The sequence below is a fragment of the Lynx canadensis genome, chromosome E1 (genome assembly GCF_007474595.2).
Source record: "Lynx canadensis isolate LIC74 chromosome E1, mLynCan4.pri.v2, whole genome shotgun sequence".
NCBI classification, from domain to species: Eukaryota; Metazoa; Chordata; class Mammalia; order Carnivora; family Felidae; genus Lynx; species Lynx canadensis.
Window position 1 is genome coordinate 11,143,745 of NC_044316.2, and position 27,337 is coordinate 11,171,081.

General features: G+C 48.2%; 2 protein-coding genes across 6 annotated transcripts in view; one reads left to right on the plus strand and one right to left on the minus strand.

Annotated features, from left to right (window-relative positions):
* Positions 1–220, minus strand: part of DRC3 (dynein regulatory complex subunit 3) — a 34,654-nt gene extending 34,434 nt beyond the window's left edge. For all 3 annotated transcript variants that reach the window (XM_030296519.1, XM_030296518.1, XM_030296520.1), the window contains exon 1: positions 140–220. The gene's annotated coding sequence lies outside the window, so the exon portion shown is untranslated. The remainder of the gene's footprint in view (positions 1–139) is intronic.
* Positions 221–721: 501 nt separating this feature from the next.
* Positions 722–27,337, plus strand: part of TOM1L2 (target of myb1 like 2 membrane trafficking protein) — a 120,908-nt gene continuing 94,292 nt past the window's right edge. For 2 of the 3 annotated variants that reach the window (XM_030297048.2, XM_030297049.2), the window contains exon 1: positions 725–855. In XM_030297048.2, coding sequence (XP_030152908.1) covers positions 804–855 — 52 coding nt within the window. In that variant the 5' untranslated portion in view covers positions 725–803. Of the gene's footprint in view, positions 856–27,337 lie in introns of all 3 variants that reach the window. The other variant, XM_030297050.2, reaches the window with a different exon arrangement.

Consider the following 27,337-nt stretch of genomic DNA (forward strand, 5'->3'; position numbering starts at 1 on the left):
GACAGAGAACCTGTGTGCTTGTCTTATAGGTGAGGAGCGCCGGGCCGACTCCCAGAGAAAAAAGGTCAGAGGAAAGCTTTAAGTCGGGGTTCTGTCTGCCCACGCGAGACCTCCCGCACTCTCAGGTCCAGGGTCTCACCGTCTGAAGCGCCGGCTACCGGACTGGTTCCATGCAGCAGATGCTTCGCTCGGTTGCTAAGGGAACCAAGCGCGGCCAGTCGGTTGCTAAGGGGAAGTCTCGAGGTAGACATCCTGGGTGAAAGTTGACGGTCACGTGACAGCATTTCTTGGGTGGGGAAATACTCCTACCACCAACCAGCAGTAGAAAAAACAAATGTTTCTCCAATCAGCGCCTTCTATGGGCAGGGATATTAGTAGCCCCGCCTCTCCCCCGCCCCCTATTGGAGTGATTGACTCTCCTGTTGACCAATAATAGTAAGGATTCACTAGATTGACCAACATATAGATGAATCAAAATACACAGACTCCCGTTCGGGGGCGGGCCAGGGGAGGTGCCGCTACGCCTGACGGAGATTCCTGTGACCTAGCTCGCCGCTCCGCCCAATCGGACGCCGCGGGGTAGGTGGGGCTTCGCGAGGGAGGTGTGGGGGCCAATCGGGGAAGGGCTTGGCAGGCGTTGCCCAATAGGGACGCGACAAGGGGTGGGGTCAGGGGCCGGGCGTTCGGCGTTCGAGAGGGTGGGGCGGGGGCAAGTGTCAGTCAGGTCGGGAGCGCGGCGGGGGACAGCGGATACCCGGGCGGCTGACAGGGGGCCCGGGCCGCTGCCGTGTTGTCCGCTCAAGATGGAGTTCCTCCTGGGGAACCCGTTCAGCACCCCGGTGGGGCAGTGCCTCGGTAAGGCTGCGCGAAGGGTGGGCAATCTGGGTGGGCGGCGGCGGTGGACGGGGCTGGTGAGGACCGCGGGCCTCTGCCGGGCACCGGTGCCACCTCACCGGCGTGCCGGGCATCCTTGCCGTCGGGCCTCTGCCCACGGGCTGTCTGCGCCTGCTCACGGCGCCGGTGCCACCCTGCCAGGCGGCTCCCCGAGGCCCAACTGGGACTCGGAGATGCTCCGCGCGTCCCTCCGGATCAGGGCCCAGCCCTTCCTGGCTGATAGAGGTGGTGCTGGCTGCTGGTCGGCTTACCTCCTCGCCTACTGGGAGATGCCAGTGAGTGCGTCCTCATCCAGGCTGACAGTGTCGCTGCCACTGCCGGCAGAACCTAGTTCTCCCACACCCTTCTTCCTCCATCCTTGTCCCTCTTTTCAGTACCAGCAGCCCTCACACCGGGCACCCTCCCAGAGAATACTGCCTGCTCTGAGACTTGCTAATTAGAATTGCAACTCAGCTAGGCTGTAGGAGGGACAGGGATTGTGGGGAAGTGTTCCTAGAGGGTGATTATCTTGGCGTGGGGATGGCATGCCTGACTGCCTCTGGGAAAGAAGGGAGCCTGCGTTACTTCATGATGAGAGCCCTGGACTGGGAATCATGAAACCTGGGCTTCGGTAGGGTCTTTGCCAATGACTTTCCCTGTATGACCTTGTGCGAGTCACTGCTCTTTCTGGTTTGACATTTTCTGTATCACTGCTCTTTGAGGTTTGAGTGTTTTGGAGGTGAGATATGGTAGGTCCCTTCAAGTTCTCAAGTTTTAATATTCTTTATAGTAGTCTCTGCACATTGACTATTGCTTTTCTGCTCTATTAAGTTTGCCCAAAGCTGAAGTCTATTGGTGACAATGCGGAGAGAGGGGTACTGTGCAGCACCTGTTAATCCTATATGGGGGCTCTGGACACCTGGAAAAGGGCACCAGAGGTGACCAGTATCCTGGGTAAGGAAAGCCCAAGGCTAGGTAAAAGAACACCAGAATGGCCCCCCTGTATGGGATTTCTTTACTTAAAAGGCAACTTGCCTTTTCACCCAAGGCAGGAACTTAAGCCAAGTGATTAGTTGAGAATGTTGATTGGTTTCTTTTAAAACCGGCTTCCTCCTAGTTGGTGGAAGGACTGGTAAAACGTCTTTTATGAGCCGGACCTTTCCTGTCCTTGTGGGCCTGGCTGGTTTTGTCAGTAGTGATTTGATTATTTCCTGCTTCACTTACGATTTTCCAGTTTACTTATCAGCCTTTAGCGGGGTATGTGAAGTTATTGAGGCCTCTCCTGGCGGCTAACTGGCATTTTGGAGCCTTTCTTTTCTTTGTAGTATAAGGTCTTTGGTGAGGAATGATGGACACTGGGCCCTGGAAGAGTCTCTTCCCACCTTTATGGACTATGATGTCTATCTAGATTTTCTTCATTTCCTTTCCTCAGGGGCTTTTTCACTTGCAGCCTTATTCCAAAACCTCATTTCTCAGTTGGGTATTGAATTACAGCAAGTTACTGGAGGGACCTGGCGAACTTGGAAGGATTTTTTTTTCCTCCTTCCTTTACAGTAGGAAGTTCTACACCTTCAAAGTGCCAAGGTAATTGATAAAGGGTAGAAGTTAAAGGACATTTAAAAATCTACAAATATTAGGGCTATAGGGGTACATAGGGAGTGGAAAGAACATGATCCTTCTGTCAGGAAAGCCTAAGTTGAATTTTACCTTACCCCTTTGTTGGCTGTGTGACCTTTCTGAACCTTAGTTTGCTGATAGAGAAAGAGAGAGAGAGAGTCATACAGAGTAGTACAGTTTAAGTGAGATAATGGATATAAAACACTTAGCGTGGTATCTGGGACATAGTAGGGGCTCAATAAATCATAGCTGTCACTGTTAATAACAGAATAGTTAAGTTCAGGTTGAATTTGCTATCTGGAAAGGATATGTGGGACAACTGGCCCATCTGTGACCTGTGACCAGGTCCCAGATCCACCAGCCCTTGGAAAAGACGCTTGAACATAAAGAGAGCAGAGCCTCCTCATTGCCAGTTAGCCAACAGGCAAGGCCTAGCTAATTTCACAGTTCAGATAAGTAATTAGAGGATGGAATGACGTTCTAGTATATATTCTGTGCTGTTGTAGCAAAGCATAAAAGTGATTTTCGTGACATTTAGTGTTAGTATTCTTTTGAAAGTATTGCCAGGTGGTTGATGGGAGGGAGGGGATACAGAAATAAAACAACAAAGCTGGTGATTAACAGCAGCAGTTATAGCTTACAGGAAGCAATTCTACAGCCGTTACTTGCTTCTTAGGGCCACTCTGCAGTGTAAGCTTTATTGTCCTTCCCACTTTAGAGATGGGGAAACTGAGGCTCAGGGGAGTAAAGAAAGCCACTGGTCAACTGGTAAAAGGGAGAGCTGGGGTTTCATAGCCGTCCTGGTCCTCAAGGGATTGATTTATGGTATGAAGCGAGAGAGCACAGATGCACAGAATAATGATCACTAACAGAAGGCCACTCCATAGTTAAGTGTTCAGCGGAGTAGTGGGGATTTTCAGTGCTCTTAGGAGTCCAAAAGAATTCATAAGAGCCGGGGAGATGAGACTGGCTTTGTTGAGCCCGAGAGCTGCTCACGACGGTGGGTGGGAATTAGGGAAGAGGACACCCTATGTGCGGGGAAGGGTACACGAGGCAGGGAGCAGGGTGTGAGCACATCTGTGTTCACCAGTCTGAGTGGAAAAGAGGTGGCTTTGGGGAACAGTGGCAAGTTGGGTTTGGGCCCAGGGTGAAGCCTTGTTTTGGGGGTGGGGGTAACATCAAAGATAACATTCTTTCTCTGACTTCAACTTTCAGTCTTCTCTGGTCCTCAGGTTACCCACTCATGAAATAATACCTCTCAACAGCTGCGTGGGGCTTGTACAGAAAGAATCCTACCCGTTTCGTTCAGTAGGCCTTTTGAGTGCCTGTGGGTGCCAGGCTCTGGGCTACATATATTTACAAGCTGCTCTCAGGGAGCTTTCAGTTGAGGTAACGTGTTCACCAAAGGTGTGGCGCTGCAAAGCATTAGGCTTGTAGTCTGAGGGCTTGATGATTAGTATTTTTATCATTGTTTTTGGTGGTTTTATATCTTTATTTGACAGTCTGGTTGGTTCTCACCCACATTAACTGTACATTTTGGAAAGTACAGTTTGGTGATAGGTACGTAGGTAGAGAATGTGCATAGCTTGTTTGGTGACCCTTCATGTTTATTACACTTTCTGGACAATCCTGCAAGGTTCCGGCATGGGCCTTTCCTTGTGCCTTTGGCCCAGACAGCTTCGTTGAGCCTGATGTCCGTGCACACATCTGGGAGTTCTGGAGTTCCCATCTCCTTCATGGCAAATTTCTGGATCTTTTTGAGGGCCTGAGGGGCACTCTTCCTGAAACCCACCGCATGGATGCACTTGTGAAAGTTGATGGTGTGTTTTCTGGTCACTGCCTCGTTGATGGCAGAATGGCTCTTCTCACCACCCTGCTTTGTGGGAGCTGTTCTGCTGGGTCCAGATTGGAAAGGGGTAGGATAATTGTTATTTTATGCCTGGGGCCTCACATGGACATTGTAAGCTGGTGCTATTTGAATGCACAGATAAGCCCCCAGTCGGACATAGTCACCTGTGTATACTTGTTTCCATCCTACCTGTCCTTCTGGAAGGTGGTTCCCTAGTAGAATGCATGGTTTAGAGCAGAAGGAGCAGTAGTACAAGGAACTAAGAAGTGTGGAGGAAGAAAAAATACTTTTATTTCTGGATTTTCTCCTCTGAAACAAATTTCCTAAGGTTACTGTATTTTTTATTAAAAATTTTTGTTTTAACATTTATTCATTTTTTGAGAGACAGAGACCGTGTGAGCTGGGGGAGGGACAGAGGGAGGGAGAAAAAGAATCCAAAGCAGGCTCTAGGCCCAGAGCTGTTATTAGCACAGTGCCTGACGCGGGGCTCAAACTCATGAACTGTGGGATCATGCCCCGAGTTGAAGTCAGACCCTTAACCAACTGAGCCAACCAGGTGCCCCGGTTACTGTCTTTAAAAAAAAATTTTTTTTAATGTTTGTTTATTTTCAAGAGAGAGCATGCATAAGCAAGCGGGGGAGGGGCAGAGAGCTAGAGAGAGAGAGAGAGAATCTGAAGCAAGCTCCAGGCTCAGAGCTGTCAGCACAGAGCCCGATGCTGGGCTTGAATTCACAAACCGTGAGATCGTGACCTGGACCAAAGTTGGACGCTAAACCAAATGAGCCACCCAGGTGCCCCAGGAAGATTTCTGTCATAATCTAAACCCTCCATGACTGCTGGGGGGTTGGATGTCCTATACCAGGAGTTCCCCAAGTCAGGTCCATGATGCTCTGCAAGAGTTGACAGTTCCTTTTACTGGCTGGAGAACGTTTTAGATTATTCTTTTTCCAAGAGTGAAGTTTGGAATCATTTAAATTAAAAGATTAGTGAGTAGTTAATTCTGATGGGAATATTGTGGGGGGGGGGGTGAGGTGGTTCAGGGAGGACCATCTATTCTCTTCCTGGTTCAGCTTTCATAAACAGGTAGGAAGCAGATACTCTGTTGCAGAGTTTGTGCTTATAGGTTGGATGGTGTTAGACATAAACAGCCTCCTAGTGCCCTGGGAATGCTAGGTGTTTGACAGCCTGGGGGTTTGTTCCCAGAAGAATTAGTATCCCTCAGATTGCTATTGTGCTCTGCAATTTGCCAAGCCCTTTTGAGTCCTTTTGAGGAAAGGAGCTTAAAACCATTAAGCACCTACTGTATGCAAATTCTGTTCCAGGGATTGCATTTAATCCCAATAGCGTTTTAATGGTCTCAGTGTTATTGCTGGTGTTTAATGGTCTCAGTGTTTTGCCTACAAGGAAGCTGAGGCCCTGAGAGGTTTAAGAGCCTTGTGTAGGGCCTTGCGCGAGAGATTGGTGCCAGAGTTAAGCCTGGAATCCACTCCTGATCCAGTCAGTGCTCATTTTGTGCTGCCATGTTGCTTCTTGTTCTTCAGGTCTCATGATTCATGGTCGGTAGAATCACCTGGAGGGCTTGTTAAAACAGATTGCTGGGTCCTACTCTTGGAGTTTCTGATTCACTAGGTGCAGGCTGCGGCCTAGCATTCTACATTTCTGAGTTCCCAAGAGATGCTAATGCTGCAGCTCATCCAGGGACCACACTTTTGAGAACCGTTGCTCTACATGAAAAGTTCTGAAAAGTTCTGCTTCCTTAATCTTTTCTTTGTGTCTTCAAATGGTAAATATGGGTTTTCTTATGGACAGACCATAAGTGGGATCATTTAGAAATTGGTCATTCATTCAGTGGCTCTATCTTGCCTCTGTGTATGTATCAAGTTGAGCATTTACGGGATGCTCCGTTTAGTAAGGGAGTGAAGACAAGTACCTAAATCAGCTATGGTAAAAAGGGGTGGCATTAGACTGGACAGATAAATGAAGTAGGAGAGTGGAGGATGGAAGGGCTTATTACCTCCAGTAGTAACAACAATAGCCAAAGGCTTACTGTGTGCTGGAGACTGAAGTGGTCACTTTCAATGCCTTGCAGCCCTATGATCCATCCACACAACAATACCATGAGGGAGGTACTGTTATTGTCTACATTTTGCAGACGGGGACCCCGAAGCAAAGAGAAGGTCACACAACTAGGGAAGGGAGCTGGGGTGGAACTCCCCAGCATTCTGGCTCCAGAGCTGGTGTGCTGTTATGTTGTGCTGCCCTCAGCAGGGGAGGGGTGAGGAGGAACACCTTAGGAAGGAAGGAAGAACTCTGGAAAACTCAGGAGGTGGTGGCTGCTGAGCAGGGCTTTGATGGACGGGTGGAAATGGAGGAGGCTAGGGGGCTCTCTTGGCAAAGACAGCAAGCAGCTTGAGCACAGGCTGATGTTGAGGGGGGAGGTGCCTAATACCATGGGTTCTATTGGCCTAACAAGGGAGTGTGGCGGAAGGTGAGACTGGAAAGGTAGGGTTAGGCCTGAGGGTAGGGGGCTTCAAAGGTTGGCCAGATAGTTTGGGCTCTTTCATTAGTGGCACTGGGGAGCCAGGAAGAACATCTAGGGAGGGGAGTAGCATGGGTATCATTACAGAGGCGGGGAGATTTCCCCTTGGCAGTCACCAAAGGTCATTCTTGTCTCTTACCATCAAAGCCCCTATGTGCGCAGGGCAGGGGTCCTACAGGGATGTCAGTAGCAGTCACTGCTCATTCCTTGAAGGTTTGGGATATGGGCCCTCCTTATGAGCCCCCATCAGAGAGGAGAAGTGCTGGGGCAGGTTGCTGGGCCACGGGAGGAAATCTGGGGTTCTGAGAGCATTTGTCCTTAACTGCCTGGACAGCTTATAAAACACCAGTCAGTCCTGTGGTGAGGGTCAGCGTCTCCTTGTCCTGCCCTGCTTTCCATGTGCAAGACCAAGGAGCTAAGGCACTCACAGGGCTTTGCTGAAGGTGTTGTCATTGCTTAGAGTGGACTATTTGGGATATAAAAAATTCTTACAGAATTGCGTTTTTTAAAGAACAGTGCTTATCCATGTAGAAAATTTGAAAAATGTATAAAAAAATGCAAAGGAGAAAAAAAAATGACCATGATCTGTTTTCTTATAAACTCATTGAGATTCTTCTCATTTCATGTAATAAGTGGAATACTTGTCTATTTCACCCTGTTTGCTCACGCCTTGGAGGTGCAACATTGTATAAATACTCTTGTGTATTGCTGTGTAATTTACTTGTTTTTTTCTTGGAGGGGGGTGGATGTAGAGTGAGGAAGAGTGTAAACACAGTGCCCAGAGGAGTTTCAGTTAAGGGTTATTGTTCTTGACCTAGCAGATAAATCACTCAGAAATTTAGGCTGACCTAGTAGTCTGAAAAGATATAAATAACATTCAGGCTTGCTTTTTTTTTTTTTTTTTGTGGTGACCCACCTTGTTGTGGCTAGGAGAGGGGCCGTTAAAAACCATTTTCAGGGTCGCCTGGGCAACCTAAGTGTCCGATTTAGGCCTAGGTCATGATCTCACGGTTTGTGAGTTGGAGCCCTGCATCAGGCTGTGTGCTGGCAGTGCAGAGCCTGCTTGGGATTCTCTGTCCCTCCCCCACCTCTCTCAAATAAAACTGAAAATAAATAAATAAACACCATTTTCAGACTTGGTGCTCCCGCTAATCCTCCTGACCTGGAAGAATGTTGCTGATCTTCTGGTTAGCGTGCCTGCTGTCTGGCAGCACCTGCCTCCTCCTCCAGGAAGTTTTCCTAGGCCGCCCTGCTTATGGTGCTGAATCTCTTCTCTGAACTCAAGTGTTTGTTATTTGCTTTGGGTCTTCCCTCACCTATAAAAAAGCATATTACTTACTGTGCAGGTTTTTGTGAAGATTAAATGTGAGAATGAGAATAAAGTCTCTAGTACAATGTCCTGCACTCAACTAATAGACTAATACACACAGACCTGTTGATTCCTTTCGTCCTGCCTGGTACAGTTTCCTGAGGTTATTTATTTTATGTCTCCTCACGTGTTTTATTCCCTTATTTTCTGAATGAGACTGGAGCCTCCCTTAGGCAGGATGCCTTTCAATTTCTTTGTGACCTTCACAGAATGTGGCAGAATACACTCTGCATAGTTACTCCAAAGGTTCCTTTCTATCAATCTTATTTTTTAAGTGTCTTTCAGAGCTCAAAATCTTGGGCATCATTTACTGATCCTTCAGCGTCTTCTAGGCATCCTGTGACACACATTAGCTTGTTGCAGTATTATTTTCTCTGAAAACTCCATTGAGTCAGTGGTATGATCTCCATTTTACAGACGAAGGAATGGCTTAGAGGAGAGGAGCAAAGAAACTTGCCCAAGGTTCAGGAGATCAAGCTCCAAGGCTTGTATTCCCAGGGCCTTGTAGATTGCAAGCTTGGTCTGTTTCCATTTAGACAAGGACGGGCCTTAACTGATTGCATGTGGGAGTTCCGGAAACTAGCATAGTCCCATCAAGGAATTCTAGAGCAATGTGGACGCCGCTGTTCTGTCTTTGTTCTCTTCCAACATTTGACACTTTTTGTTTTAGATTCGAGTTAGTCCTGTCTCTGTCTCTGGTGTGACTGGCCCGTGTGAGGCCATTGACTATTCTAATATTCACTTCCCTGATCCGTAAACAGGGAAGGGAGGTGTGTATGTGACGAGAATACCTGCTCTGTGGTGTCTTACGGGTAAGAGGATCAACGAGATACCTTACGTAAAAGCAAAACATGGTGTTACGTTAGAGCTCCTTCTATGCATCAGACTAAAATGTTCCATGAGGGCGTCTGTTTTTGTTTGTACTTATTTTTTGATTTAGTTCTAAAAATTGGGGTAAAATATATCCAACATAGACTTTATCATTCTGACCATTAAAATAAAGTTCAGTGACATTTAAGTACATTCACATTGGCACGCAGCCATCACCGCCATCCATCTCCAGAACTTCCTTCATTCTGCCTAACTGAAACTCTGGACGCATTGATGGCTCTCCTCTCTCCCCACCTCCAGCCCCTGGTGGTAACTATTCTACTTTCTGTCTCTGACTGTGACTACTCACGGTACCCTCACATAAGTGGGTCTTTTTGTGACCGACTTATTTTATTTAGCGTAATGGCATTAAGATTGCTTCACGCGGAAGTATGTTTCAGAATCTCCTTTCTTTTTGAGGCTCAGAGTATCCCATTATATGTGTCCACCATATTTTATTTACCCATTCCTGCATCTTTGGATACTTGGGCTGCTTCCACCTTTTGGTTACTGTGAACAGTGCTGCTGTGAACACGGGTGTGCAGATACCCATTCGTGTCCCTGCTTTCAGTTTCGGATATATATACCTAGAGGAAGAATTACTGGATCGCAAGGTAATTCTGTTTTTGATATTTTGAGGAAGACCTGCCATACTGTTTGCCACAGCGGTTGTACCCTTTTACATTTCTACCAGCAGGGCAGAGGGCCCCGATTTCTCCACGCCATCTCCAGAACTTGTTATTTATTTTATTATTATTTTTTTTAATGGTAGCCATCTTACTTGGTGAAGCGATCTCTCGTTTCAGTTTTTATTTGCGTTTCCCTAATCATTAGTGACAATGATCATTTTTTCATGTGCTTATGGGCCATTTGTGTATCTTTGGAGAAAGTCTGTCCAAATCGTTTGCTTGTTTTTTTAATCAGGTGGTTTTTTTGTTGTGATTGTTGTTGAGGTCTAGGACCTTTCTCGATACGTTGGATATTAATAGTAGCTACGTGATTTGCAAATAATTGTCTCCCATTCTGTGGGTTGCCTTTTTCCTCTGTTGTTCGGGTCCTTGGAGGCACAAAAGTTTGTAATTTTGATGAAATCCAGTTTTTTTTTTTTTCTTTTGTTGCCTGTGGTGTCGTGCCCTGATTTTTCAGGAGAGTCTAACACATGCCTTGAAGGCCAGAACAATGACGCCAGCACTGCTAGTCAGCATGACTCTTCACCAGGAACTGGGCTAAGTACCTTACATGCATTATTTCCTCTCATCCTCACAGCAGCTCTGCGAGGCAGGTGCCATCATTCACATTTTCTAGAGCAGGGAACCGAGGCTTAGCAATTAAGTACCTTCCCCAAGGTCTGTGGATAATAAGTGGCAGAGCAGGGACTTGAACCCAAGTCTGTGGACTTGAGAGTCTGTGCACTCCAGAGCCAGTGCTCGTTACCACTAAACTGGAGAGCTCAGTAACTATTTGTGATTGAATGAATGAACACCTGAATGAACTTGGCAGCTGAAAATCTGACAGTAGCTGTCCCCAATTCAGATGTGCCTTCGTGTTAGAAATTATTCACCAAGTTCAATCTTAGTGTTTCAGTTCACAAGTGTCTGCATCCTTCCAGCACGTTTTCTGAGAGTTCTATTAAAGGATGTGCTTTTTTAAAAAAAAAAAATTTAATGTTTATTTGTTTTTGACAGAGAGAGAGAGAGACAGAGACAGAGCATGAGCAGGGGAGGGGCAGAGAGAGAGGGAGACACAGAATCCAAAGCAGGCTCCAGGCTTTGAGCTGTTAGCACAGAGCCCGACGTGGGGCTCGAACTCATAGACTGCGAGATCATGACCTGAGCCGAAGTCGGACGCTCAACTGACTGAGCCCCCCAGGCACCCCAAAGGATGTGCTTTCTTACAACTCAGTGAGGCTCTTCTTGCTCATGAAAGATCTGTGTATACCCATGTATTTACTTTCTCTTTGGATTAGTTTTAGAACTGCGGTGCTAGAAGGTGGGGGGAGAGGGGATTTAAGCAGATGTTAAGTTGTCTAACTGACCAACTTGCCTTTAAGACGTTACCAGCTGCTGTTTTAATCATTCATGAAGCACCAGCCTTGTAGTCTGGAAGGCACGTCAAAAATTCTGTTTCAGGTTTTGGTTTAAAATCGAGTGTAATGGAGAGAGACGGATTCCTTCATCTCCGAGAATCGGGCTGCACATCTTTGAGAGCTGGGGACAAGGACGGAGCCCTGTAATAGGACGCTGTTGAGTTTTTTTGCCACTTCTCAAAGGAGAAACCACACAGAGTTCTGGCACATCATTAGTCAAAATAGGAAATGAGGCCTGAGAAATGATGTTGCTTGGCGTTGGGAAGCAGAATTTGCTAGTGGCTTCCAGAGAGTGAGAATCCCTCGTGTTAACTCTGTAAATTCTTAATCCAGCAATTCAAAGACTCATTGAATTCAAGCTAGAGGAGCATTAGCAGCATTCGGTCCAACCCCCCCTTATTTTTACAGGTGAGGAAACTGAGGCCCAGGGAAAGTAGGTCTGTGACACCAACTCAGTGTCCTACAATTCAGTTCTGACCTATCTGGAGTTGTTGCAGATGCTGCTGGTTGAGGGCTCAGTCTGTCCCCAACTAGGACCCCGGTCCCAAGTTCCAGGCTGCCACCTGTCCTTCACGGCTGGCTATAAATTGAGGGTTCCCATGGCCCCCTCCTCAGGTTCAGGAATTTGCTAGAAAGGCTCACAAAATACAGGAAGATACTTTACTTACGTTTATTGTAAAGGATTCGGCTCAAGAACAGCCAACTGGAAGAGACGCACGGGACAAAGTATGAGGGGAAGGGGCGCAGAGGGCCGTGCCCTCTCTGGGTGCACCATCCTCCCCACACCGCAGGGTCTTCGCTAACTCGGAAGTTCCTTGAACCACGTCATGTAGGCTCATTTGGTTAAGTCATCGGCCACTGGTGATGAATTCCTTTTCCAGCCCCTCTCTCATCCTGGAGGTTGGCGGGGGTGGGGGCGGGGGTGAAAGTTCCCAGTCCTCTGATGCCTGATCTTCCTGGTGTCCGGCCCCCATCGTGAAGCCGTCCAGGGGCCCCAGCCAACTTGTCATCCCATTCTCATACAAAAGACACTCTTAGCACTCCAGAGAGTCCAAGGGTCTTGGGGAGCCGTGTGCCAGGAACTAGGGACAGAGATCAAATATGTATTGCCTACTGTATGAAAGTGACTTGCCAAGGTCCCACGTGAGTCAGTGGTAAAACCGGGGGCTTGTCTTTCCTCTTACCTCAGGGCTCTTTGCCCAGTTAAGGATATCTGTATATGGGCAGGGAGGCTAAGGAAAGTAGTAGCAGCCTGCCATTTAATGAAGGGGCAGGTTTTTTTCCCCTAAGATTTTATTTCATCTTTTTAAATTTTTAAATGTTTATTTTTGAGAGAGGGAGAGACATACACACACACACACACAGTCTCACAGCGTGAGTGGGGGAGGGGCAGAGAAGGGGGGGAGACTCAGAATCTGAAGCAGGCTCCAGGCTCTGAGCTGTCAGCACAGAGCCCGATGCGGGGCTCAAACTCACGAGCTGTGAGATCATGACCTGTGCTGAAGTTAGACGCTTAACTGACTGAGCCACGCAGGTGCCTCTATTTTATTTTTTATTTTATTTTTTTTTATTTTTAGATAGCATTCAAGAAGGGGAGAAGGGCAGAGAGAGAGAGAGAGAGAGAGAGAGAGAGAATCTCAAGCAGGCTCTGTGCTAAGCATGGCACCCTAACACAGGGCTCGATCCCACGACTGTGAGATCATGACCTGAGCTGAAATCAAGAACCGGACACCCAACTGACTGAGCCACCCAGGCAGCCCAAGATTTTATTTTTAAGTAATCTCTGCACCCAATGTGGGGCTCGAACTCATGACCCTAAGATCAAGATGGCACTTTTCACCTACTGAGCCAGCCAGATGCCCCTGAAAGGCAGTTCTTGACCCACGCTCATGAAGGCAAATGTTTTTTTAATGTTTGAAAGTTAATCACACTCACACGTAATTTGGTGGGGGTGACTATTTAGGTTTGAAGGTTGAAATGAAATTAGTTCATAAAATCATCTGTTTCAGCTGCTTTTTCTGGCACCAGTCCAGGATAGACAGCCTAATCCCAGGCTAGCCCTTGGGAGGCCTGGCATTGGTCAGCACTTTGCAGCTGATTTGCTGTGTGACTGTGGGTTGGTCATGTCCTACCTGAACTCATTTGGAGAAGGGTGGACTGAACAACAGAGTCTCCAAGTTCATTTCCATGCTGAAAGCTTAAGACCTGAATCAAAGCGGCTTTTAGCTTTGCTTTGCTTTTTTTTTTTAACTTTATTTATTTTGAAAATTTTTAAATATATTTATTTTTGAGAGAGAGAGAGAGAGAGAGACAGAACTTGAGTGGGGAGGGGCAGAAAGAGAGGAAGATACAGAATCTAAAGCAGACTCCAGGCTCTGAACTGTCAGCGCAGAGCCTGATGTGGGGCTCGAACTCACAAGCTGTGATATCATGATCTGAGCTGAAGTTGGATGCTTAACCGACTGAGCCACCCAGGTGCCCCTATTTGTTTTTAGAGAGAGAGAGAGAACGTGTGTGGGTGTGAGTAGGGGAGGGGCAGAAAGGGGGGGGGGGGAGAGAGAGAGAGAGAGAGAGAGAGAGAGAGAGAGTGAGTGTCAGTCCCAAGCAGGCTCTGCACCATCGGCATGGAGCCTCATGGGGAGCTCGGACTCAAGAACCATGAGGTCATGCCCTGAGCCGCAGTCAGACACTTAAGCGACTGAGCCAGCCAGGTGCCCCTAGTTTTTCTTAAGTAAGACCGTTAGCCTTCATAGGAGATTCTGATGTCTTTTGCATCCAACTTATATACGTGTGTGTGGATTTTTTATTTTATGTACGTATTATACACACATACACACACACACACGCAGATTTTGTAACATTTTTCCTTGAGATATAATTTACTTATGGCGAACTGCACAAATCTGAATTGTTAGTTTCAACAAATTCTTGGTTAGTTGTAACCCACACCCTTACTAAGATAAAGACTTTCACCCTCATCCTGGGACATTCTCTGCTGCCCCTACCCAGTCAGCCCTCCCCTCCAACACACCCCTTGCAGAGGTAACCACTGATCTCAGCTCTGTCACCAGAGAGGAGTTCTGCCTGCTCTAGAAGCTTCTATATGTGGAGCTGTACAGTGTGTACTCTTTTGTTTGAACCCCAGTAGTATTTTGAAGAAGTGTTCTGCTTTCTCCTTCAGTCCTAAGAAGTCATACGCATTCCCTCCAGCTGCTGTCTTGAAAAGTCGCGTGGTCTGGGGTCCTGCCGGTCCCCGTGAGCTCCTGTGCTTTGAGAAGTGAGGGCCCTCTGCCAGTGGGTCACCATATTGCCTGCTGAGTGTGAGGGAAGACACGGAGAGAACAGCTTGGTTTCCAGATACTGGGTTGGGTTTGTTTCTATAATTATTGGTGTCACAGCCTTCCCACTTGTCAACTGGGCAAATTGGATCTACCAGCAGACGAAAGAGACTAACTCTGACACCCGAAAATGTCACTTGTAATGGCACGTTTCTGACAAGGTGCCCGTGAGATACACTCGTTTCAATCTCATAAATGCTTTTGAACAGAAAGGCAGACTGCTCCAGGGAGCAAGAGCAAAAGGAAGGGAGGGGAAGGGAGGTCCAGAAGGGCCCAGCAGACGGACTGGGGAGCCAGACGGTGATGGAGGTATTGGGGGCCTCTCTTGGCTGTGGAGCCTAGTGTTAGTGGGAGGGGATTTGTGTGTTTGTTTTTCTTCATAATATCTTTAGCCTTTGTTTCCTTTTCTTAGTTTTCACCTCTAACTTAGGCCAGCCCTGGTCGTGCCTGGGCCGTTGCAGATACCTTCCAGCCGTTCTCCTTCATTTCATTCCCCCTCCCTTTCTACACAGTGACCACTCAAAACTTGGGACAAATCTACCAGAACCCTTCTGGAACTCCGTGTCTCCTTGAGAATTAATTCTAAACCTAGGCTGGCATTCAAGGCCTCACTGATAGAGCTTCTTCCTGTCGGCTCTCTCCCGGACCTCTGCGTGCGCCCTCCTTCCCTGCACTCCTCACGCTTGCTCTGTGCGTGGCATTGCTTCTCTCTTGTTCATGCTTGAGATCCATCTGTCCTTCAAGACCTGGCTTGGATTCTCCCACTGCCACAAAGCTAGCCCAGAAACTCATGAACTGTGGTGGCGCTTCTGTTTGTTGCTGTGTATTTAATAATTATGTGACTGTTTTAGTGTACCATGTAGAGGGGGGTGGGAATTTGAAGTCCAAGTTGAATAATGCCCCAGGCCTGCCCTGAGAGGAGCTTGGTGCACTGGCCCAAAGGGAAGCTTCTGTGTGTGGGGTAGAAGGAAGGGAAGGGACCCAGTGTGCATGGAGCACCTACGTGACCCAGGAACAGTGCTGGGGCCTCCACTGGTTCTATCTCATTTAACCCTCTTGACCTTGTGAGTTGGGCACTTTCACTCCCGAGGTGAGTTTCTCAGAATCACGAAACCAGCAGGACTGAAACCCAGTGAGGTCTCCAGCAGCCTGTGTGCTTCCTACCCACCTTCCCAGGCTTCTGTGGTGTTGGGGACAGGTCATTGGGTCAGGTGTCAGCTGGCTTCATATCCTACTTGTGTGTATGCTGATGGGTGCGACTTCCCTTCTGGGTTGAGGCCAGGTGATGCTAGGGCTCTGCCCCCATGTTAGGCCTTGTTTGGGAACTTGTCTGTTCCCCAAGTAAATGGTGAAACCCTTTGGGGGGTGGGGACTATGGTTCTTCATCCTCCTGGGGCCAGGGAATGCGGCCTGCCTGCTTGTCTCCATCAGTTTTGGGGAATAATTCTGAGACCAAATTGCCATTTCCTGATTAATTCATTCTCAAAGGCACAGAACAACTCTGCATACTTTTGAAAAAATGCTGTGGTAGGGTTGCCTGGGTGGCTCATTTGGTTGGGCATAGGAGTCTTGATTTTGGCTCAGGTCATGATCTCAGGGTTGTGGGATCGAGCCCCACGTCAGGCTCTGTGCTGAGTGTGGAGCCTGCTTAAGATTCTCTCTGTCTCTCTGTCTGTGTCTCTCTCTCGGGGTGCCTGGGTGGCTCAGCTGGTTAAGTGTCTGACTCTTGGTTTTGGCTCAGGTCGTGATCTCACGGTTTTGTGAGTTTGAGCCCCGCATTGGGCTCTGCGCTGACAGTGCGGAGCCTGCTTGGGATTCTCTGTCTCCATCTCTCGTCTCTCTCTGCCCCTCCCCAGCTTGCACTGTCTCTGTCTCTCTCAAAATAAATAAGCTTAAAAAAAAAAATTGGGGCACCTGGGTGGCTCATTCGGTTAAGCGTCTGACTTCGGCTCAGGTTATGATCTTGTGGTTTGTGAGTTCCAGCCCCGCGGTCGGGCTCTATGCTGACAGCTCAGAGCCTGGAGCCTGCTTCAGATTCTGTGTCATCTCCTTTCTCTGCCCCTCCCATGCTCATGCTCTGTCTCTCTCTGTCTCTTAATAATAAATAAGCGTTTAAAAAAAATTAAAAATAAAAAGAAACATTAAAAAAAAAATTCTCTCTCTCCCTCTGGCCCTTCCAACTAACTCATGTGCACCTGCTTGCGTACTCTCTCTCGAAAATAAAAATAAAAAGATTGTGTTAAAGTGCACATAACACATAATTTATCATCTTAGCCATTTTTAAGTGTACTATTTAGTGGCATTAAGTACACGCATTGTTGTGCAACCATCACTCACATCCAACTCCAGACCTTTTTCATCCTGCCAAATTAAAACAGTGTACCCACTAAACAACTCCCATTTTCCCCTCCCCCCCTACGTACCCCCCCCCACCCCTCCCCGTTCCCTGACAACTCTGGGTCTATGAATTTGATGACTCTGAGTACCTCCTATGAATGGAATCGTAGCGCATTTGTCCTCCTGTGACTGGCTTGTTTTACTTGGCATAATCAAGATTCATCTATCCTGGAGCATGTGTCAGAATTTTTTTTCCCTTTCTAAGGCTGAATAATATTCCATTGTATGGATACACGACGTTCGCGTATCCATGCCTCCAGCTTTGGACACTTGGGTGGCTTCCACCTTTCGGCTGTTGTAACTAATGCTCCTGTGAACATGGGTGTGCAAATACTCATTCAGTTATTTTGAGTATAAACCAAGAAGTGGAATTGCTAGATGTGGTACCCGTATTTTTCATTCTTTTTGGGGAACCTCCATACTGGTCCACAGCGGCTGTGCTATTTTACTTCCGTTCCTCCCAATGTGCACGAGGGCGCCAGTGTCCACACACCCTTGCTGACATTGTTTTATTGATAGTAGCCATCCTCATAGGTGTGAGGTGGTTGCACACTTTTGGGGGGAGTCTGTCCTTCAGGATCTACGTAGATCCAGGATTGTTCGGAGCCTAAGTGAAGGATGTGTATCTGGAGTAAGGCAGAACATCCATCCCGTGGGGGGTATTCCGTTCCTTTTCCAGCATGTCCTATTTGCTAAATGATGCTGTATGGTGGTGGTGGTTACACAAAATCGCATTGTCGGTACCCACCTAGCCTTCCGGATTTAGAGGCGATGATGGACTAGAGGAACCTGAGGGGTCCAGTTGTGGGTTCAGTGACAGAGTAACAATTAGAGCCCTCACTTGGGCTGGTAGCATTATCCTGGCCCCTTGTGAATTGATGTCATCCAGGAGAAGACACCTCCTATCTTCGGGAAAACTCACTGCCCTGGGCACACAGTCAGGTTGCAGTGTGATGGGGTGGGGGGGGGGGAAGCGGGACAGCCCCCTGGTGAGACACAATCACCACCCTCAGCGAGTTTTCCACTGAGAGGGAGATAAACACGTCATTTCAGTGCCTAGGGGAGTCTGGGATAGAAGTGGGGACAAGGCCCATGGGAGGCTTAGAGAGCAGAAGGAAGGTTCCCTGAGAGCGCTGCCTGAATCTCTTTTTTTTTAATTATTATTAAATTTATTTATTTATTTTGAGACCGAAAAACAGAATAGGCAGGGGAGGGGCAGAGAGAGAGGGAGAGAGAACCCCAAGCAGACTCTGCGCTGTCGGTATGGAGCCCGATGTGGGACCCGAACTCGCCAACTGTGAGATCAAGACCTCAGGCGAAACCAAGACGCCTAACTAAGTCACCCAGGTGCCACTGCCTGAACCTGGTTTTGACGGACCAGTAGGAGCTGGCCAGAAAGAGAGAGAACAGAGTTGGAGGAGGGAACCCGCCATTGGGCTTGTTATTGAACTTCTTCAAATGTGTGCTTTTGGGGGCGCCTGGGTGGCTCAGTCGGTTAAGCGTCCGACTTCAACTCAGGTCACGATCTCGCGGTCTGTGAGTTCGAGCCCCGCGTCGGGCTCTGGGCCGACGGCTCAGAGCCTGGAGCCTGCTTCCGATTCTGTGTCTCCCTCTCTCTCTGCCCCGCCCCCGTTCATGCTCTGTCTCTCTCGGTCTCAAAAATAAATAAACGTTAAAAAAAAAAAAATTAAAGCAAATGTGTACTTTTGTTTGAGAGAATGTCCCAAGGGCTCTTTGGTTTCCAAACTTGATAGACTTAGGGAGAGGGGTGTGAGACGGCACCTGCCTCAGAGTCCTACAAGGGACAGGAGGGTGCGGGTAAAGGGGAAGGGAGCAGCCTTTTGGGTATGGTCTCCCAGAAGCCCCATTGCAGTCCCACTGTGGTGGTCAGAAGGCGGCCTTTGAGAAAGGGCCCCGCTCCCTGGCAGCCTTCCTTTGGTGGAGGCAGAGAGGGAAGGGGAGCCTCGGGGTGGCCAAGGGCCTTCTGCAGCGGGGCCAGCAGTCAAACCCCCGTCTCTGCGGCTCCTCTACCCAGAGGCTGCCTGCTCCTTATTAATTTTTTTGTGTGCCAACTGTTTATTTATTTGCCTTTCAGTGAATGGGCATTGACCCGTGCACCACTCCTTGTTTAAAAATTAGACAATGAGAAGTATGTTCTGTATAAAGTGTGAGTCCCTACTTTCCCACCCCCACTTGGCTCCCCGGAGGCAACCCTGTCAGCTGCTTAGTGTGTGGTCCTTATGCCCTGAAGTTTCTTTTGTGCCATGGGATCCTACTGTAGGTTTCATTTTACAGCCTGCTTTTGTCATGCCTTTGTAGATTTTGGAGCTCTTTCCATGCAGCATATTCAGATGCACTTCATTGTGCATAGCACTCCCTAGAGTGGATCTGCAGTTTATACAGCCATGCTCCTACTCGGAGGCAGCGGATTTTCATCCTTACAAACAACGCTGTAGCAACGTGTCTTGGTACACTTACGCATTTCTTTGGTTTAAATTCGCAGAGGTAAAAGCCTGGGTCAGACTCTTGGAGCAAATGAAACGGACAGAGTGCCCGTTTTCCCTTCACCCGCATCCGTGCTGGGTATCGTGCCCGTTTCTGCGCATCTGAGGAGGGAAAAGGCATTTGGTTGGTGGTGGTCCCTGCTCCCTAAAGGGAAAACTGTCTCTGAGATGTGTGGATGAAAGCCTCCGCCTTTGGCTGACTTCCTTCTGGAGCGCCACGTCGTATGGAAATGCAGGGTAGAAAATGCCTGCTGGCGGAGCTGCAGAGACGCTCTGTTCCTCCTGCCTCCTTGGCCTCCCTCTGCCTTCTATCAGGCCAGCCAGGACCTTTGCTTTTCTTGTTGAAGGGTTTGCTCCTAAGAACCCTTTTGGTCAGCATTTTTTAGTTGACTTTCATAGGAAGTAAATAGGTGCCTCGCTTCTTGGCCCTTCCTGCCTGCCTGCCAGCCCTGAGGGACAGCTCCAGGGCGGCAACTTTGATGCCCACACTCCTGTTCCCCTGCACGTTCCTGGTGACATGCGAACCTTGAGAATCCACAGGGTCTCCCTCCTTGTTGCTTAACCCAGTAGAGTAAACTGAAGTCAGGCGTTGTGCAAATCCTTTCATTAGGGGCCGAGCAGAGGAGTAAAGTTCTGGTTTCCTCCAAATCTGAGGAACGTTGTGAAAGACTGGATTTCAGCTTTGGTTCTCTGCCAGAGAGCCAGGGAGTGGGTGAGGGGGAAATTGCCCTTTAGTGAAGGTTGCTGGCCATTCTCCTTGCAGCAACCTTTAAGGCACGCACTGGTGTTATTTTCTCTGATTTATAGCGAGGCTGAGTCACATGCCAGAGACCTCCCAGGGAGTAAGTGACAGAGCCAAGACATGAACCCGGGTTAGCCATAAAGCGCTGTTCTGCTCATAGGTTGGTTCCAGGCAGATCCCAAGAGTTGCCATCCCAGAGATCCTCCCAGAGGTGAAGACGAACCAGGACCTCCTTCCTAGTGGGCCTTCCAGGTCTCTTGGTCACTTGGAAGAAACTTGCGTATCTCCTCCTTCCCTTTCCTGCATGTCTAGGCTCTGTCTGGCCCGGGGTTTCCTGGATACCACTGTTTCCATGAACTCCTGGGGGATCACCTTCATGATTTTCACGTATCCAGGGGTCACCTGTGCTGCTATCTATAGGATATTTTCTTTATATTGAGTCACTTCTTTTACTTGGGCAAATTTGCTTTTAAAGGGCCTTTGGCACTACTGTGAATTGAAAACCAGTTCCACTTGGCAGTAATCCAAAATAACATAAAAATAAATAAATACAGAGAGAGCAAAACAAGTTTATTCTAACTGGATCCTCTTGCCTTGCTAAGGCTCCCAGCTGAGGCCCCCCTCCTTGTTAGAACAGGGAGCATTCATAGTGTTGGAACAGCCAAACTAGGGCAGAAGCAGGAGAATCTCAAGAGAACCGATTCAGTGTTTGGACAGCACCTCCCTGACCCACTTAAAGTCATCCACTGGTGGTCCAGCCCACTCTTTGGGGAGTGCTCCGTTAGCTTCTGGCTACCCTGGATCGTGCCTGGATCGAGGCGCACTGCCTGTCTCTGAGCCTTCACTTCTGCCCTTGCCTCCACCAGGATGGGTTCTCCTCTCTGCCTCTCTTGCTCTCATGGTCAGGTTCTCCTCCTGCAAGGTGTGGCTCCAGTGCTACACTTACTAAGACATGGCCTCTGATCCCAGAGCGACTGTCGTCCTCACCCCAGATGTCCTGGTTACTCCAATTACATTTTTCATAGATCTATCCTGGCATCCTGGCACAGGTCAGATTATAGATTGAGTAGGGTGTGTGTGTGTGTGTGTGTGTGTGTGTGTGTGTGCGCGCGCGCGCGCGTTTATCCTGTGTGGTGACTCTGAGCTGTGGGGAGGGGTGCTTTGTAGCCATTTATTCCAACTCAACCGGAAGCCTGTGGGTGGGACAGACTCTTGATAGAACGGAAGCCTCAGGGTGTGCTGTTCCCTGCACTGAGCCTTCTGTTCCTCCGTGCTAGATGTTCAGGCAGTGTTGCTGGTGAGCTGGGTCTTCCCGGCCAGTGTTCCCACAACTGCCACTCTCAGCTGTAGAGCGGCACCTAGCACTGGGAAGAGGCGGGCATGGGGACCCTGAGCAGCAGGTGGCAGGAGCAGCTGTCTAGGGTAGAAAGCACCTGTGGGAGAAATGCAGGGCACGAAGCCCTCATGGAGGGTGCCAGCAGCATCGAACAGTGTAGCAAAGTCAGGTCCTCTGTAGATGCCGAGGGGCCCTGGTGTCCTCTTGCCTTTGACCTGCTTTGGCTTTCTGGCTCCCGCTCCGCATTCACCTGGTCTTTGGGACAATCTCCTCGTCATGTGGTCCCCTCTGGCATTACGACCCCTGCTTGGCACGGTCACTTTGTGGTGTTCCCCACTACCCACCGTCAGTAGGCCTGGCTCCGTACTCCCACCCCGCTCCCAGAGTTAGCATGCCCGCATGTCATGGCCTGGCTGGCTTTGGTCCAGAGGGGTGTGGGAGGGAGGCTGTGGGTCCAGGGTGAGGCGGCCAGCGAGGGCGAGAGAAGCGAACACTCCATCGCTTTCCATGCACTTTGCTGCTCTCCTTCTTGGCAGGAGTGGGTGTGGATGGCGGGGAGAGGCACAGGGCTGCTGAACCCCAGGAGCTCTGGGGCCGCTCCTGCTTTGAGAATGAGCCTTTTTCTCATTGGCTTGAAACTCCGTATGGGTTGGCAGGGGCCCTGGAGAGCTGTGGCCTTCCCCTGCTGGCTTCTGCACCCCTTCCTAGGTAGGGACCAGGTGACATTCATCTTGGTATACAGAGTGCCCAACACTGCCAGTTTCAATGAGAGGCCAGTGCCTAGAGTTTAGTTCAGTTGGTCTTTCAAAATGAAACTATTAGACTGGAGAACTTAATGGAAGATAAAGGTAGTGCCAGGATGATACAGATATTTAAAGTCTCTGTGCCTCAGTTTCCTCAGTTATGACTACTATGTATCTCTTAGCTCAAATTGGATAATGCATATAAAACACTTGACTCATTACATCAAATGGTCTTTTCCACCATCAAAAATGTTTCTAAGGGGGTGCCTGACTAGCTTAGTTGGTGGAGTGTGTGATTCTTAATCTTGGGGTCATGGGTTTGAGCACCACATTGGGGGTAGAGATTACTTAAAAATAAAATCTTGGGGCACCTGGGTGGCTCAGTGGGTTGAGCATCTGACTAAAGCTTAGGTTATGATCTCACTGTTTATGAGTTCAAGGTCCACATCAGGCTCACTGCTGTTAGCACAGAGCTGGCTTTGGAGTCTCTGTCCCCTTCCCCCTCTGCCTCTCCCTGCTCACGCTCCCTCTCTCTCTCAAAAATAAATAAACATTTAAAAAATAATAAAATCCTTAGGGGCCCCCCCAGGTGGTTCAGTCAGTTAAGTGTCTGACTCTTAGTTTCGGCTAAGGTCATGATCTCACAGTTCGTGAGTTCGAGCCCCAAGTTGGGCTCTGCGCTGACAGTGCAGAGCCTGCTTGGGATTCTCTCTCTCCCTCTCTCTGCCCCTCCCCCCTCAAAATAAATAATGAAACTCAAATGAAAATAACGGGTTTTTATTGTTTTTTTTTTTAATGTTTATTTATTTTTGAGAGAGAGAGACAAAGCCTAAGCAGGGGAGGGGCAGAGAGAGAGGGAGACACAGAATCCAAAGCAGGCTTCAGGCCCTGAGTTGTCAGCACAGAGCCCGACGCGGGGCTCAAACTCACAGACTGTGAGATCATGACCTGAGCCAAAATCAAGAGTCGAATGTTTAACCGACTGAACCACCTAGGCGTCCCATAAATTTTTAAAGTTTCTGAAATGAATGAATTTGGAATTTGGAAAGTGTCGCTGGGAAGAGTACATACTGGGTTTTTAAAAAATGGAACAAAAGTTTTACTTTATTTTAACAGTCTGACCCCTTGTACGGCAGAAAAGTTAAAAATAGGTTACAACAGTGTACTTTCTGGAAAGAACAAAACTTCGAAATCAGACAAACTTCAGTTTCAGTCTCATCTTTACTAACCTGTTTGAGCCTCAGCTTCCTTATCTGTAAAATGGGGATACTTGTCCTTTTTTTTTTTTAATGTTTATTTATTTATTTTGATTGAGCGAGAGAGAGCACGCACAAGCAGGGGAGGGGCACTGGGGGGTGGGGGTGGGGAGAGAAAATCCTAAGCAGGCTCCAGACAGTATAGGACCCAACTTTGGGACTCGATCTCAGATCAAGCTGAGCTGAAATCAAGAGTCTGCTGCTTAACCAGCTGAGCCACCCAGGCACCCCACTAGTCCTACTTTTTATTTTTTTTAATTTTTTATCATTTTTTTTTTATTTTAACGTTTATTTATTTTTGAGACAGAGAGAGACAGAGCCATGAACGGGGGAGGGTCAGAGAGAGAGAGAGGGAGACACAGAATCTGAAACAGGCTCCAGGGTCTGAGCTGTCAGCACAGAGCCTGACGCGGGGCTCGAACTCACGAACCACGAGATTATGACCCGAGCCGAAGTCGGACGCTTAACCGACTGAGCCACCCAGGCGCCCCAGTCCTACTTTTTAAAGAGCGTTTAGGGGTATGAGATAAGTTTGATAGAGGTCCCATAACAAAATATCACAGCCCAAGTGGCTTAAAATTTATTTTCTCATGGTTCTGGAGGTGAGAATTTAAAGATGGAAGTGTCTGCAAGTTTGATTTCTCTTGAGGCCTCTCTCCTTGACTTGCAGATGGCTGCCTTCTTGCTGTGTCCTCACACGGCCTAACACTGTTTGGACGTATCCCTGGTGTCTCTTGGTGTGTCCAGATTTCCTCTTATAAGGTCACCAGTCAGTTTGGTTTAGTGCCCACTCTAGTGGCTTCATTTTACTTTTACCATTATTTTAAAGACCTATCTCTAAGTATAGTCACATTCAACATATGAATTTCAGGAGCGTTGGGCAGGGGGTTAGTGCACATACAATTTTACCCATAACGTTTGCAAAACAGCTCAGTGGATGGTGGCTAGCTCTTCCTATTTAACTCTGTGTTCGTGAATTCTTTACTGTTCTTTGCCGCAGATTGTATCTAATGTGTGTGGTTGTCCTGAGGGCTGGTAGTGCTATTCGCTCTCTTCCGTACTTTCTGTTAAAATTAGACCAATATCATAGGCTCACATTTAGAGACGAGGCAGGCTTCCTTCAGCTCCTGGGCCAGCTCTAAGGGTCAGTAACTCATTGTTCAGCAAAACCCAGGCTTGACTTTGTTAAAGTTAGCAAAGGATTATGCTTTAAGTGTATAAAAATTAAGATAGGAAACCTAACAAAAGTGCTAATAAACACCGAAGTCAGTGAAATGTTATAGTAAGTGAAAGAAGCCGGACAATAAAGGCCGTATACTATATGATTCCATTTATGGGAAATGTCCAGGATAGGCCAGTCTATACAGAGAGCAAGCAGGTTAGTGGTTGTGGGGGCCTGGGATGAGGGGGGAATGGGCAGTGACTGCTGATGGGGGACAACATTAGTTTTTTGGGTGGAGGAAAACATTCTGGAATTAGATGGTGGTGGTGGTTGCACAACTCTGTGAATATACTAAAACCCACTGAATTGTACCGCTTCAAAAGGGTGAATTTTATGGTATGTGAATTACATCTCAATAGAGCTGCTATAAAAAAATTGAATTAGGGTGGTGGCAGGCTTATGCGAATGGCTTTTCTTCTTTTCTCTGTTCCTTAAGTTTTCTGTAATTACTTTTTTAAAGTGGAGAAACCCGGAGTCCTACATCTCATAAAGATTACTTGGGATCCGATTTTGTGTGGTGCTGAATGCTAGCAATGCAAAGAAAATCCCCATGAAATATCAAGGGGTCACTTTTGCTCCTAAAATATCAACCACTGACTAAGATTTACAGGCCTATAAATAGAGAGGAAGTGGGTATGTATGTGCTGAAGCTTAATAATGAATTTGATGAGCTGTAATGTGCGTCTCCTAAGAAAGGGTCTGTCTTCTCACCAGTAGCAGATCTGCGGTTTGTAGCAGTATTAGCTCTTTGTGTGATGGAGTCCAAACGGTGCCGGGCATTGAAATCCATGTGTGTTTCCTTGTGTGTGTATTCTCTCAGAGAACTGCTAGTTCCCAGTTTGACATTGTTTTCAATCCAAAAGATTTCTGAGCCGTATATATTTTTAATATACGTTAAATAATTCACCAAAGAACGTGTGTGCGCGCGCGCGTGTACTGAAACATTGGTGGCTGCCTCACTTCCAATCTGACTGTTTTCTACCCAATTTTTAACCCCGTTGGCCCTATCGGCAGTCTGTTTCTTGGTTAATGACATAAAATCATCTTTGAAAGAAAAGCTAAAGACTTTTGCATTATCTTTTGCCAGTTTCCGCTTTAAATCCACCCTTTGGTATTTGCAAAGGTCAGATGAGCTATTTTGGTGTCCACGGCTCTGATTAATGGGAAATCATACATTTCCATTGGCCCCCGAGGATGAAGGATTAGTGTGGCGGCGGCGGCGGCAGGCAGGCAGCATCTGCTGTAATGTCAGAAGCGTGGTGTTGGGAATTGCAGGAGCGGCAGGCCCATGAAAAATGTAGGAGGAGGGAAGCTCTTCTAGCGCTAGCCCCTGACGAGTTTTTCTCCGTTTGCAATCATGCAAACATCTCTAGGAGCATTTGTTCTCCTCCGTTAAGCCTTGTCGCTAAGAATTTAATATGGAGAGCACAAGTACCCTTTCCCTGAGAGGGCTGTGGGCCCTGTGTGGAGGTCTCTCGTTACCTGCCAGAAGGTTCCTCAGTTCCCCGAGAGTCGGCATGTTTGTGTTCAGCTTTTTACCCCTCCTTGTAGGAGACGTCGGTTTTATTCCAAGTTAAATAAAAATCGTCGTGTTGGCTCCCAGATTTTCGCAAGAAAAGCAGGTGCCTGGTACGTTGGGGGGAATAACTGAATACGGGGATCGCTGTCCCCACCCAGGAGCAGATGGTCTGCGTCAGTTCATCTTGTGACCTTTCTTTGCTTCTAAGACATGAAGTCTCTGAGCTCACGGATCATAAATATTCTTTAGGTTTGCAGCCATGGAGGTAAGGGGAGTGTCAAGCTGTCGTTATCATTTTCTGTTTGTCTGGAGCCTTTGGAAGGAAACTGTTACGGCATTTTTAGGCACTAAATAAGCCTCCTGCAGCTGCGGGCTGTACAGACACACGAAGGGTATCACAGCAAGACCGTTTCAGCCAAGGTCAGGAAGGGGCCCTCTGCTCAGTGTCCTGCCGTCTTCCCCTGTCCGGTCACTGTTCTGGAAGCCCCTTCTTGGAAGCCCCTTCATGCCAGGCACTGTGATGGCTGGCATAGCCTCTGCCTGCCTGCCCAGGAGCCACAGTGTTTAAGACACTAATGGTGATAATAGCCATCTTGTATCGATCACCTGCTGTATTGATGGGGAGCAATGAGAGGGGTGTTCTCTCCCTGCCCTAGAGCCCATGTTCTCATCAAGAGGCAGTCCCACAAACCAGTGCAGCATGGGGGTGTCCTGACAACAGGGCTGTGCTGGAGCAGAGTGAAGAGGTGACATCTGAGCCGGTTCCCTGCAGGAGCTTTTAAGGAGGAGGTGGGGCACGCTAGAAAGAGGGGACATTAGAGAAAGGCACTGTTGGGGGGCGCAGCCAGACCACAGGCTCTGTTGCCTGCATGGGGACCTGGCAAGGGGGGAGGTGGCACTGTGAGGGCTGGTGAGTGACAGTCACCCTGAGAGTCAGGTTGAACAGAGCAGACATTATCTGGAGTTAATGGGGGAGCTCAGGGAGGTTTTTAATGTGCAGGGGGAGCATGTGATCAGATTTTTGTATGGGGGAGATTGCCCTGGGGTAGTGTGGAGGGTGGGCTGTAGGAGGGGAGA